This window comes from Podarcis gaigeae (genome assembly GCF_964106915.1).
Source record: "Podarcis gaigeae genome assembly, chromosome: 17".
Classification (NCBI taxonomy): domain Eukaryota; kingdom Metazoa; phylum Chordata; class Lepidosauria; order Squamata; family Lacertidae; genus Podarcis; species Podarcis gaigeae.
In genome coordinates this window covers 11,058,918-11,073,821 of record NC_139694.1, presented here as the reverse complement: position 1 = coordinate 11,073,821, position 14,904 = coordinate 11,058,918, and the positions used below count along the sequence as shown (strand labels likewise).

The 14,904-nt window shown below is 43.3% G+C and overlaps 1 protein-coding gene across 3 annotated transcripts in view; it reads left to right on the top strand.

The window, feature by feature from the left end:
• The window catches only part of CHRNB3 (cholinergic receptor nicotinic beta 3 subunit), a 69,395-nt gene that overhangs the window by 20,836 nt on the left and 33,655 nt on the right, over window positions 1-14,904 (top strand). For 2 of the 3 annotated variants that reach the window (XM_083719348.1, XM_083719347.1), the window contains exons 5-7: window positions 4,592-4,701; window positions 5,861-6,734; window positions 7,610-10,736. In XM_083719348.1, coding sequence (XP_083575474.1) covers window positions 4,592-4,701; window positions 5,861-6,734; window positions 7,610-7,753 — 1,128 coding nt within the window. In that variant the 3' untranslated portion in view covers window positions 7,754-10,736. Of the gene's footprint in view, window positions 1-4,591; window positions 4,702-5,860; window positions 6,735-7,609; window positions 10,737-14,904 lie in introns of those variants that run through there. The other variant, XR_014559372.1, reaches the window with a different exon arrangement.

Below are 14,904 nucleotides of genomic sequence, written 5' to 3'. Positions count from 1 at the left end.
TCACAATGGGGATAAAGGGTTAATGTCCCATCCCCCCCCCACCAATTGCTAGGCAATTGGTATAAGGCAATTACTTAAAGGCCATACACTTAAAAGTAAAGCACCTGACATAATGTATAGTTTGCCCCTCAGAAGAACTGTTGTTGTAGGTGAATCCATAACCACAATCATTCGTTGTGGTCCTTAAAATGTGGGTAAACCTGTCCACAGAGAAGAGCACAAAAGTAAATGTAGAAGTCTTGAAGAAAGAGGCACAATGGAAAGTAATGGAAAGAGTTAAAGATGTGTCAGCTACTTGAAGAGTATAATTGATTATTAGCATCTGAAGTGTGTAAGCATTAAAGAGGAAGATGATTTGAGTACATTATACAGAGCAGCTTAACTAGGAATAATGATAGGAAATTGAGAAACTGAGAGTCTAACTGCATGTTGCAGGCAAATTTGTGGAGCAGAGCTTAATGTTGACCTTAAAAACAAACTCAGGGCTAGGATTTTGAGAGGAGAAGCAGTGAAAGGAGGGATGCTTAACCCTTTTTTTGTACTTGCTATTTCACCATACTAAATTGTTGCCCAAGTGACTTCCATCAATGTGGTTCAAAATGCAGGTAAACACAACTTTTGAGCACTATGTGTGTGTGTATGTCTACATGTGTATTTGGGAAGCCCTATAAATGCAATAAATGTATGGAAATGTATAAAGAAGGCTGAATGCCGAAGAATTGATGCTTTTGAATTATGGTGCTGGAGGAGACTCTTGAGAGTCCCATGGATGGCAAGAAGATCAAACATGTCCATAATGAAGGAAATCAGTGCTCACTGAGTGCTCACTGGAAGGACAGATCCTGAAGCTGAGACTCCAATACTTTCACCTCATGAGAAGAGAAGACTCCCTGGAAAAGACCCTGATGTTGGGAAAGATGGAGGGCACAAGGAGAAGGGGATGACAGAGGACTAGATGGTTGGACAGTGTTCTCGAAGCTACAAACATGAGTCTGACCAAACTGCGAGAGGCAGTGAAAGACAGGAGTGCCTGGCATGCTCTGGTCCATGGGGTCACAAAGAGTCGGACATGACTAAACGACCAAACAACAATAACATAAATGTGAGCAATTTGGAGCAGAGAAATAGAAATAAAGGCAGGGCCGGCCCTACTATTAGGCAAAATTAGGTGACTTTCTCACCTAATTATGGCAACCTTGCCAGCCATTTCCTGGCAACCTTGCCAGCCATTTCCTTCTGTTGGAGAACAGATGTCTGAGCCACACGGCCTGTTCTGCACCCCCCAAACTAGCCCACTGCTGCCATGTGCAATGATGCCAGTGTTGAAGTAAAATCCACTCCAGTCGAGTTCACCACATGGAGCAGGGAGTGGTGCCATCTTGTCTTTCGACTCAGGCAGCAAACTATCTTGGGTCAGCCCTGGGGAGAAGGTTCAAGATGCACAGTGGGACATATTTCTTAACAAGTTTGCATACAGTCAGGCTACCTGTGTGGTGTAGTGGTTAAGAGCGGTGGACTCGTAACCTGGTGAACTGGTTTTGCATCCCCGCTCCTCCACATGCAGCTGCTGGGTGACCTTGAGCTAGTCACACTTCTCTGAAGTCTCTCAGCCCCACTCACCTCACAAAGTGTTTGTTGTGGGGGAGGAAAGGGAAAGGAGTTTGTGAGCCGCTTCGAGACTCCCTAGGGTAGTGATAAAGCGGGATATCAAATCCAAACTCTTCTTCTTCTACCACATCTCATGACACTGTCACAAGGTTGCGCCCGGTTACAGGTTATTGTGTGGAGTAAATGTTTAATTTTCACCTCAACATTGCCTGGCACAAGCAATGCAAAGGCAATGAGCCAGAGGTAGAGAACGTTTGACCCTCCAGGTGTTGCTGAACTACATCTCCCATCAACCTCAGCAAGTGCAGCCAGTGGCCAGGAATGATGGGAATTGTAGTTCAGTAGCTTCTGCAGGCCCAAAGGTTCCCCTCACCTGGGGTAAAGAGAGCCCTAAATTTAGTCTACTGACCTCACACCTTCCCCACACCCAGAATAGTGTATTTGAGAAATCCATAACTACTCAGAAGTATCATGAGGTGTTTTTTTTTGCAGAAGGGAGGATCTTGTAAGAGTCCTGTGCCTGAACTCTCTACAGGAAGATGCTTTCATTGCTGATATTGATTTTAGTAAGCTCACACATTCTTCCTTCTCTTGCATTCCCGCAGCGCAACCTAAAAACTTATAAATTATAAATATAAGGGGAGAGGTGCTTTCCTTTCCTTTGATTATTACTGTAAGCATGATGCCACTCAGATAGCCTGGTTTATCCACTGCAACATGACGTCAACATAGGGTGGTCAGTTGACCAGAAGAAAGTGACTTGGCTTGCTCTTGAGCCTTTAAGAGCACTTTGAGCTCTCCAAATCATCAGGGAAGCTTTGCACAACAGCAGAGAAATAAGCATTATACCTGCTAATGCCTGCAGATCAAGATGCTTTTAAAGGCTAAGTAGCAGAGAATAGTAGTAGTAGTAGTAGTAATAAATAATATGTAATAGGGTTTTTTTTTTTAATTCTGAAAGACAGACATTCAGATGGTCCATCTGATTCATGGATTTTTGTGTCTTGCACTTGTGAAAAAGAGCTGTGATTAACTATGCTTCAGTTTCAAAGGTCTAGAACAGGGTTTTCCAAACTTGGATCTCCAGCTTATTTTGGGACTACAGTTCCCATCATGATGGGATCATGGGAGTTGTAATCCAACAACAGCTGGAGATCCAAGTTTCGGAAACTCTGGTCTCGATGGTACTTGTTGCCTCAATATGTCTTGTTTTCCTTGGGAGATCTCTAGCATGTCTACATAAAAATCACAGAGCCCTTCCAAATGAATGTGTTAGCACTCAGTAGCCATGTCTTTAAAACTGCCTTATGATGGGTTTTAGCCACATGCGCAGGTATGTGCTGAAGCAATTGTGTGGCTGTAACATAACCAGATTTTTTTATGCTGTGTCAGAGGCCAAAAGACATACTAAGGGTGGTGGTAGTGGTGGGGAATAACTCAACATGAAGCAACCCAAACCTAAACGTAAGCAGTCCTGTAGGTTTTCAGTGACTTATTTCATTCAAACTTAATTCAAAGTGTCAAAGTGTTTGTTAATCTTCATAGGAACATAGGAAACTGCCTTATACCAAGTCAGAACATAGGCTCATTTAGCTTAGTACTGTCTGCTCTGACAGGCAGTGACTCTCCAGGATTTCAGAGAGGACTCTCTCCCAGTCCTACCTGGGGGCGCCAGGGATTGTACACGGGGCCTTCTGCATGCAAAGCAGTTGATGTACCCTTGAGCTAGTGACTTTACATTCATTGATCAGAACGCTAGGAGACGAAGGCAAGTTTACTTCTTTCTTGGCTACTGGGTAGAATATCAGTCACACGTTTCCCTTATATTTTCATAACTAATGAATGGTAAAGACTTAGGGCACTGTGGCAGGGATGCTGAAAGCAAGCAACCATTGCTTAGTTCTTCTTTGGCTATCACTCGTAGCCAAGTAAGATTGTCGTCCATAAATACGGTCTTAACAGTCAGTCTGTAAGTGACTGTGGAGACCAATTTTGGATCCACACGTCCTTCCACAGTGGGAACACAGGTTTCCGGGTGGGAGTTGATCATGGTGAGGGTTTGCTAAGCGTGCCTTCCTCTTAGCACGTTTCTCCCTTTTGACCTGAGTTCAGGGGTCTCCAAAGCCCGTGTCACTTTTGGTAAAGGCTGGAGTGCTCGCAGTTCAATGTTTCCCAATTGTCAGTGTCTATACTACATTTTTTGAGATTTGCCTTCAGAGAGTCTTTAAATCTCTTTTGTTGACCACCAGCATTACGCTTTCCATTTTTAAGTTTGGAATAGAGTAGTTGCTTTGGAAGACGATCATCAGGCATCCTCACAACATGACCAGTCCAATGAAGTTGATGTTGAAGAATCATTGCTTCGACACTGGTGATCTTTGCTTCTTCCAGTACACTGGTATTAGTTTGCCTGCCTTCCCAAGTGATGTGTAAAATTTTTCGGAGACGCTGTTGATAGAATATTTCAAGGAGTTGATTGCTTAGTAGTAGAGCACTTGCATTGCATGCAACATTTCCCAGGTTCTTCAGTACCTAATAGGTTCATGTAGGGCTGTGGAAGACTCCCATCTGAAACTTCTGGGAATTGCTAACACCCAGCACAGACAGTACTTAGGTGGTGGACTTGGCATAAGGAAGCTTTCTGTACTGTATTCTGTTTCCTTCCTTAAGTTTAATTTAAGAAATAAGCTCCCTATGTTCCTAAACTGGATTTGCTGGAAGGAATTTTTCATTAAAAATTGAGGTGAATGTTCAGGACAGAGACCCCCTGCCCAGGTTTGGCCTGTCTGGTTTCTGTGAAATTCTGTGGATCGTGTTTGATGGCAACTGTAATATGTCCTTCTGTGGGCTGAAACTGGATGCATGACTGGGACATCTTTGAAGCTGATAGATGCTACAGAATTATTCTAATTTGGTTCCTTAGAGTATTCAACTTGTAGTGAAACTGATCAAGCAACAGTGGTGCTTTTGCTGATTATTGCAGGAATGGATTGACCAAAAACTGTGCTGGAATCCGGAGGACTATGGTGGAATCACCGCAATTCGAGTTCCATCTGAATCTCTCTGGCTCCCAGATATTGTTTTGTTTGAAAAGTGAGTATACAGATCTTGACACTCATTTTTTACAGTATTCTTTGTACTTGTGTGCAGGGGTCTCAGGAGAGAAGCTGAAAGCTAGATAATTTATTTTCTTTGTATAGCAACATCTGTGTACTGTATGAAGCAGGTGTGGTGAACCTCCAGATTTTACTGAGCTCAAACTCCCAGCAGCCAAGATTATTAGTCACGCTTTCTGGAGCTGACAGCAGTTAGCTTTCAGTAAAATGTGGAGGGCCAATGATCCCCCACATCTGCTACAAAGTAACATTAGCAAAAAGACAGATCTAAGCCTCAAGGACAAACTTGGCCTTCCAGCTGTTTTGGGACTACAGCTCCCATCATCCCCAGCTAACAGGACCAGTGGTCAGGGATGATGGGAATTGTAGTCCAAAAACAGCTGGAGGGCCAAGTGCTCAAGGAGCTTATAGTCAAAAATTTGACATACAAAATGGGTGGGTTGGTAGGAATAGTAGCAAGAATAGCAGAAGAATGTGTACATATGTATTTGAAGTTGCTTAGAGCTAGTGGCTATAGGAGAATAGTAGATTATTACCCTTGCCTTCTCCACCTCTTTTCTAGCCCAAAACATGGTCCTATTCTCCTTCTCTTCCAAGGGCTTACAGTAGGCATGTCATTAGGGGATCAGCAAGTTGGGGTGGGCTGTGCCAGGACCTTGAGAATGGGAGGGTGTTATAGACATGGAGTAAAATCTTGGGGAGAGGCTCAGCAGTGTAACCTCCCAATATTTACAGTTGCCACAAGCATTTGCCTCTATTTGGTCATTCAGTAGCCCTGGAGAGAACAAAAGCATATTTCCAAAATGCCCTGTCTCTACCAGTAAACTTAGGACTCAATTCAGTAATGAATTTTATATTGTTGAGTAATTTTTGTTTTATTTATTGGTAATGGTGGTTTTAATGTTGCTGCCTTGTGGGTGAAAGGCAGCTTACGAACATCTGGAATGAATGGATGAATAAGTACTAAAAGGCTGCTGAAACATGGAACAATATATTGCAACCTGTTTATGATTATGTGCGTGTCTACCATCTACCAAAGTGATGGGAAGCAAAATCAGAATATAAGAAAAAGAATTGGAAATAGCCGCTTGGAAACACTATTCAAATAGTTTTTCTTCCCTACTCTCCCATTCCAGTGCTGATGGGCGCTTTGAAGGTTCCTTGATGACAAAGGCAATAGTCAAATACAATGGGATAGTAGTCTGGACTCCCCCAGCCAGTTATAAAAGTTCCTGCACTATGGACGTCACCTTCTTCCCATTCGACCGACAGAATTGCTCGATGAAATTCGGATCGTGGACCTACGATGGCAACATGGTGGACCTAATTTTAGTCGATGAAAATGTGGACAGGACGGATTTCTTTGATAATGGAGAATGGGAAATCCTAAATGCCAAGGGGATGAAGGGAAACCGAAAAGACGGATTGTATTCCTATCCTTTCATTACCTATTCTTTCGTTTTAAGACGGCTACCATTATTTTACACACTCTTCTTAATCATCCCATGTCTGGGATTATCTTTCTTGACTGTGCTTGTTTTCTACTTGCCTTCTGATGAGGGAGAAAAACTCTCGCTGTCCACCTCGGTTTTAGTCTCCCTTACTGTTTTTCTCTTAGTCATTGAAGAAATCATCCCCTCTTCCTCCAAAGTCATCCCTTTGATTGGCGAGTACTTGCTGTTCATCATGATTTTTGTCACCTTGTCCATCATCGTGACAGTTTTTGTAATCAACGTGCACCATCGTTCTTCCGCCACCTACCACCCAATGGCTCCTTGGGTGAAGAGGCTCTTCCTTCAAAAACTCCCCAGGCTGCTCTGCATGAAAGGACACGTAGATCGCTATTCATTCTCTGATCCCAAAGGAACACGGAAAGAAAAGCCGACGAGAAAACATAAACACAAACAATTCAAAGACGGAGAAAAAGTTGTGATTGCCTTCCTGGAAAAGGCCGCTGATTCCATCAAGTATATCTCTGGGCATGTGAAAAAGGAACACTTCATTAGGCAGGTATGTTAGTTCAAAAACAGGCAGGTATCATCATCATCATCATCATCATCATCATCATCATCTATTATTATTTATACCCCACCCATCTGGCTGAGTTTCCCCAGACATTCTGGGTGGCTCCCAACAGAATATTAAAAACACATTCTGGATGACTCCCAACAGAATATTAAAAACACAATAAAATATCCAACATACAAAATTTCCCTAAACAGGGCTGCCTTTAGATGTCTTCTAAAACTCAGATAGTTGTTTATTTCCTTGACATCTGATGGGAGGGGGTTCCACAGGGTGGACGCCACTACCGAGAAGGCCCTCTGTCTGGTTCCCTGCAACCTCACTTCTCGCAGTGAGGGAACAGCCAGAAGGACCTCGGAGCTGGACCTCAGTGTCTGGGATGAACAATGGGGTGGAGACGCTCCTTCAGGTACACTGGGCTGAGGCCGTATCAGTCACACTAAGTCAACATGGGGGTTCTAGTCCAAAAAAGGTAGGCTGACTGTGTGTGCAGAATCAGGCCAAGAGTCCCCTAGCCCAGCATTTGCTTAATCCTAGATGGTCTACTTGAAATTGGCTCATATCCATGAGTGAACCATGTTTCACCTTTTATCTATCCCGTTAGATAGTTAAAAAGGGATTGTTTGCACCTGACTTGTCTTATGGCTTATGCTAGCTAAAAATGCCATTTATATTCATTTATAAATATCCAAGGCCACAGGGAGTGGTGTTTTTTTTGAAAGGCAGAAACTTTGAGAGAACTATTCATGATAAACTTAATTGTTATACAAATTGATAACTAAATTCCAAGCGTATTTCAAAGCAGCTCTTCAATTGTGCAAAATACTTGTGAAACTCATGGCCATCATTTTATTTTCTAGGTGGTACAAGACTGGAAGTTTGTAGCTCAGGTCCTTGACCGTATCTTCCTATGGCTATTTTTGGTGGTGTCTGTGATGGGCTCTGTTCTTATATTTACTCCCGCTTTAAAGGCATGGTTGCAAAGTGGAAGCAGTATTGTCTAGAAATAAGAACATGGGAATCTGCAGAAGGAAGGAAGGAAGGAAGGAAGGAAGGAAGGAAGGAAGGAAGGAACTGAATAGACTCAGAGTCAACACAGGTGCATACTGAACTGGAAACGACACTGCCACTGGTGGCAATTGGTATTGTTGATGATTGTACCCTCCAATCAACTTTTAAGGCTCAATCCTATGCTCGCTTACCTGAAAGTCCTGTGAACTAAATTGCATTTACTTCTGAGTAGATAACCATAGGATGGCACTGTCAGCCTTTCAAATTGTTGGACAAATGAAGACATCCAATTCTGTATCTGTGGGTGTTTATCAGCTAATACAGATACAGTCGCCATTGAATGATCAGCCTCTATGTATTCAAGCACATAAGCCAGACCTATGTAGACCACAAACATATCGATTTTGCATCAGTTTAAACTGTTGCAAAACCAAAGAATCCTTGGACTTGTAGTGTGTTGTGTTGAGGATTATCTGTGAGGAGTCCCTAACACTTCTCTGTCCCCAAGCACTTGAAAGACTAGAGAATGCCCAGCAAACCATTTTGTCAGTGGCATAGATGCACCCTATTTTGAAAGTTTTGTTTTTATTTTTAAATCATGTCCAAAATTATTAATACAGCAATATATCTTTGACACTGGGAAGATTTTATAGATATCTATATGAACTATAAAAACATGTTAGTCCTAAAAGATCTGCATCAGTAGACCTTGCATAATTTTATTCAGCCATATTCAAACTTGGTTTCAGCACTTAAATGTACATATTCCATTTTATGCAAATTGTATGCAGAAAGGTGAGGTCTCTGTGTATTTGTTGCACTAAATGTGTTTTTAAAGATGTTGAATAATATATAAAGGCATAGGGCACTTGTGCATAAGCTTTATGAAGAGTAAGTATAATAAGCACAGATATTATATATCTATATCTATATATAACAATTAATAACTGAGTTTACATGTATATTTATGCATACCACTCAAGTGACCTGTCATTATGAGTGACATCTCATATCTATTTTCAGTTTTGAAAGCCATTCTTCATTCCTCCTTTTGGTTTGCCCATCTGTTCTTGGTGCCCCTCAATTTCTGGAAACTTTTGCCACATTTTAAGCAATGAATCATGCTGGAGAGAGATATGAGTAAGACTTGCCAACGAGCCCAGCAAGGCCATATGTATCTCTGTTGCCATTGGAGACTTGCAGGCCTTTGACTGGTGTTTTTTGTTTTTACACATGTGGATTTCCTACCTCTTTGGATTTCCAGGTGGGGAACATCTTTCACCCCCAAGAGCCACATATTTTCATGGGGAACCTTATGGGGGCCACATACCAGGGGGTGGATGGGGCCAGGGGGGAAAGTAGGCAGATCAGTGCGTACGACTCTTACATTCTAACCTTGCAAAAGTCAGGTGCTTTGATATTTACCCAAATCTCAGTCTCCTCCATCCAGACCAGCAAGAGGCATTTTCATAGTTCAGGGCACATTCTAGGCAAACAAGGAGGTCCTAGGGCAGGGCTGCTGAAGATGTAGCCGGAGGGAAGGCTGCATTTGGCCTGCTGGCCTGAGGTTCCTCGTCTCTGCTGTATTCAGATTACTGGTATAACTTTCCAGGTTGGGAGGGTAATGGTGGAGTTGACATTATGTGGGGCACACATGTTTATTTCTTCCTACACTATCACAGACTCCGATCCAAGGGGTTTTTTCAAGTTTCAGTAGCTCGTCAAGCATCATTGGATGAAACCAGTGCCAGCTCCTAGTAGTACCCCCAGAAGAATACTGTGCTCATTTTGGTGTGACGGTTGTGATGGTTCTCATGATGAGTAGCACAGTATCTGGAGTAGCTTAGAGCTGCCTGGAAAGATATTTTTAAAAAACGTTTTTTTAAGGACATGAAAATGTGAACATATTCCATTAGTAGTGCTTTAAAAACAGGTGCTGGAGAAAATAAATGCACTAGTTTCTCTCACCTTTACATTGAGGCTCCCCCCCCATTATCCTTGTAAAGTGACCAGTGCTGGGGGGGGGGGGAGGAAATACTGTTGAAGGAGACCACGCTTCCATTGCTCTCCATCTGCGATTGCCTGTGTATGCATCCTAACTGTGAAGCCGGTCACACAAGGCTTTGGTGGTCAGCTAATCTGCTTGGCAGCAGTAAACAACAGCCAAGGAGCTGCCAGGTCTTGTAGACATCGCTTTGCGATCCAGTTCCACGCTAGTGAAAAGCATCAGCTGGGCTCAGTCCCCTCCAACCGTACTGCATGCTGCTGCTACTTAGTTCAATTTTTGGCACAAAAGGAACCCTAGATGCCGCAATAGTAGACAAGCATGCACACAGATAGGAAGGCCAAGCAGACCTTGGGGTTGTTTCAGACCTTCCAAGTGTCTCTATTTTCCAGGGATAGTCCTAGATTCACAGAAGCCATCCCAGTTTCTAATTTGATCCCGGAATGTCTCGTTTTTCCTTTGGATGCCCCTATTCCCATTGGAGAAATGTTGGAGGGTATGGCGTCCAGGTCCACATACAGGAATTTTACAGTACAAAAGACCAAAGATTGGAGTAGAACTTGTCTAGTGTGCTCAGTTTATAATTAAAATGCCCCATCCATGTTTTTTAAATTTCATTTTTAAAAGGAAACAAGTGCCAAGTACCCACCAAGCTATTCTGAGACCAAAAATGAAATTTGACACAAATCGTGCATGCAGCATGCAAGCCTTGAGGTTCGCAGCATTGCCCCATCTGGTAAAGAGCATATATACTGGGGCGAAATAGTCCACTAAGGAAATTGCTTTCCGCTCTGTGTTCACTCTGCACCCCCTAGGCTCAACCCTAGCGCAGGAAGTAAAAAGTAAAATGTCACAATGTGCTAGAAAACCTATTTGTCCTGTATGTGAGCAGCTTTGGATGCTAGATTGTTGTCGCAGGCAAGAACCATGCACGGGTGTAAACATAATGAATAAAAGCAATAATGACTCATGAGACGGAGAGTGTTGTTTTTGTGTGTCGACAAAGAACTGGTGGTGAAACTTAGCAGTGGGGAAAGGCTGCGGCTGAGTTCTAAAAATAGGTAGAAAGGACATTCCAAGGCAGCCAACTGCTCAGGGCTAATTTTCATATAATTCTTTCCCCCTCTGTCCTTGTGGAGCATCAGCATGAGCAGAGTGTGACATTGCCACTTGCCCCACATACGGCCAGTCCCAGGTGCATGGCTGCTCTCCAGACCATCTTTGCTATTCTCTTTTGATATCTAATGTTCAATTTCAGATGCCGCCTCTAATTTCACAGTGCCTAGAAGAAACTGTGTGCAGAATCAAGGATGAAATAAATTCACACCCCGCTTTTCTTTGCGTTATAATAAGCAAAGGGGCCTACATTTTGTGAAATAACTGTTAGCTGTGAAACTACACCACCCCACACAGTAACATGAAGCATAATAGGCAACAGCAGCAGGGTAAATAAAACATGGCAGCCATCAGTCAGGATGTTGCATTGTTGTTGTTTAGTCGTTTAGTCGTGTCCGACTCTTCATGACCCCATGGACCAGAGCACGCCAGGCACTCCTGTCTTCCACTGCCTCCCACAGTTTGGTCAAAGTCATGCTGGTAGCTTCAAAAACATTGTCCAGTCATCTCATCCTCTGTCGTTCCCTTCTCCTTGTGCCCTCCATCTTTTCCAGCATCAGGGACTTTTCCAGGGAGTCTTCTCTTCTCATGAGGTGGTCAAAGTATTGGAGCCTCAGCTTCAGGATCTGTCCTTCCAGTGAGCACTACCCATACACCAAAGTGTGAACCCTACATTCCAGTAGTCAGGTCCTCAGTGGTGTCAACCAATCTTCTCCAACCCTGTGCACCTCTCTCCCAGCATGGCCAAAGTTCAGGACTAATGGGAATTATAGTCTTAAACATCTGGAGGGTTTCAGGTAGAGGGAAACTTAGGTAGGTGGGCACATGAAACTCCACTGAGATAAATTTAAGGACCTTAAGCTACATTAGTAAAAAAACTTGAGCAGGGCAGGGTTAACTCAAAACAGCCTCTCTGAAACAGCAAAATGGTGTGAAATTCTTCCACAGCATCTTAATTTAATTAAGTCAAATCTCTAAGCAATCAGCAGTGATTTAATTAAAAAGCTGGGGCTGATTAACCAATGATTTGATCTAATTTTATGGTCACGAGACTTGAGATATATTTTTAAGATCATCCATCTTGTGGAATTTCCTCAACAAATCTAAAACTTACAGCAGTTTGACACCTCAGATTGCACACAGTCACTCCTAAAAGAGACAATAGTCTTACGCTTCTGCCTGCTCAAAGTTCATAAAATGAACCTGCTAGATGTGTAGCACAGATTACACACCTACTGTATGTCAGTGAATAAACAGAAGGCCCCACAGTATCTCGGTTATTGCAGTGATTAAGATCCAAGCTTATATCTATGGCCTTCAGAATTCCAGACCTACCGTTCCTCTTCTGCAAAGGGCATCACAGGCCTACAGCTTTAAACTAGGAGCTACATTTGGATTGACACGATACACTTAGCCACAGCTTCTTCCAAAGAAGCTTGGGAATTATGGGCTCCATCTACACACACAGTGTGATAGAAACCTGAGGTGGGAGAATGGACCTCACCACATCATAAGGCAGGTGGGGGAAACCACATTTTTGAATGCTCCTTAAGAAAAAATTGCTTCCAGCAAAAATAAGTAGCACAGCAGGGGGAGAGAGCTAGGCTGGACACATTCACCCATCGGTGTTAATTAGCTACTTAATGTAATATATGTGGAAGGGCATTCAGAAATCGTGTCTCCTGCATGCAGTTCGCTGTGGTACAGTCCATTCTACCACCTCATAGATCGTTGAGGGTGAGACAGGCACCCCAGGATCCCTAATAGATCATCTTCAGCACCCTCACCAACCTATAATTCCCAGGATTCTTCGGAAGAAACCGTAACTCAGTGATGAAAAGCAATATAAAACTGTCATGCTGATAGGGTCAAAGTAAGGAGGAATCTGATTATATTTTTTATATATTGAAAGGCCAATTTATCTGGGGAGTTTAAATGGAATATCACTAAATTATACAGTCATACCTTGGGATAAATACGCTTCAGGTTGAGCGCATTCGGGTTGCGCTCTGCGGCGACCTGGAAGTAACGGAGGTGTTACTTCCGGGCTTCGCCGCTCGTGCATGCGCAGATGCTCAAAATGACGTCACGTGCATGCGCAGAAGTGGCGAAACGCAACCCGCGCACGCCGCATCTTACGTTATGTTCAGGATGTGAACGGGGCTCCGGAACGGATCCTGTTGGCATCCTGATGTACCACTGTACTCCAGATTTATAACCAGGGAGTTTCCATGGGGGGGAAAGCCATATAGAGTGGGTATCACCCATCCTATTATCTGACACAATATAATTTTTCTGATTGAACCAGCAAAACACTGGCTGATTATGAGCTAAGGAAAAGGTATCACTCCAGCCCGACTGTGCATAATCCTATAACATCCTCCCCTAACCTGGTGCCCTCCAGATATTTTGGACTACAACTTCCATCAGCCCCAGCAAGCATGGCCTTTTGGGTGTGAATCTCAGCCATGCTTGCATGTTTTAAAAAGTGGTTAGTGTGAATGCGTTCCTAGAATTTTAAAGCAGAAAACGGCACAGCTATTTTAAATAACGTGAATACGTAGTAAACTGCTTTTAATTTTTTTATTTGAAGCTACTTAAATATGTGACATATTGTAGAAAAATACAAACATATTCCAAACAAAACAACGAACACCAAGAATGGAGGAAATCATGAATGTCCGAACTGCATTGGTCACCATAAACTCAGCACATTGTTAGGCACGTGTAAAACCATTCGTTATCATATCTAAGTCTGTGCTGGATTGCAGCCACCGTGTGTGTAATATATAGAGAGATGCCTATTGCGTGCTTAATATATTTCAGGTTTCTCCCGCATAAGCAAGTAATGGTACTAGTGTCATTTTAACTACACTGGAAGAATAAGCAGAGTGTAAGATGCAAACTACAACATTGTTCCCTGTCTATACTCCTTATCAGTCCCCGACACTGGTCTAGCGCAACCATCGTAGGACTTCAGGCATGCACAAGCTACTTCATGTTTTTTCTGGCCCCCACAAGATCTGCCAGCTAAAGGTAAAGGGTAAAGGGACCCCTGACCATTAGGTCCAGTCGCAGACAACTCTGGGGTTGCGGCGCTCATCTCGCTTTATATTGACCGAGGGAGCCGGTGTACAGCTTTCGGGCCATGTGGCCAGCATGACCAAGCTGCTTCTGGCAAACCAGAGCAGTGCATGGAAGCACCGTTTACCTTCCCGCAGGAGTGGTACCTATTTATCTACTTGCACTTTGATGTGCTTTTGAACTGCTAGGTTGGCAGAAGCAGGGACCGAGCAACAGGAGCTCACCCCGTTGCGGGGATTCAAACCGCCAACCTTCTGATTGGCAAGCCCTAGGCTCTGCGGTTTAACCCGCAGTGTCACCTGCGTCCCTCTCTGCCAGTTAAGTTAGGTACAAAATAATGACTCAGGGTGGTAGGTGGGGACAGTGGCCTTTGCAGAATTACCTACAGGATGATTCTGTTACCTACAGTACCCCATGAGAGGGATAGCCTTCCTATATAATGTATGGAATTGACATCTGAGTTACTACACACCAGATAACAAAACCATTGTTCTTTCTTTCTTTTGCAAGGTGGGGTGGGGGGGGGGAGGCAGGGGACACCTTTTTGCTGTTGCTATTTTTTTTTAAATGGGAGTTTCTAAAAAGTTATCAGCCTACTGCAAATCACTCCCATTCTGCCAGTAGATTCTAATCTACTTTCTGTCTAGTCCTGCTGCATAACATCCTCATGCATATTCCCCAAGGATATAGAATAAAGATAGGTCCCTATAGGTGAATCTAGCCATTGACCAAGCTAATGTGGGGCTGCTTTCCCACAGAAATATATACCGTACATGTAGGGGCAGCCTTCTTTTGTTTGCATGCTAAGAGTCGGAAATGATCAATGGTGTTTCCTTTGTGGGAGCTGAGAGTTGCAGATGTTCTTGTAATGGACAGTCTACCTGTTCTGCTTGTGTGTTGCTGGTGGGAAAATAAACTGGCTTGAATTTGGGCACACAA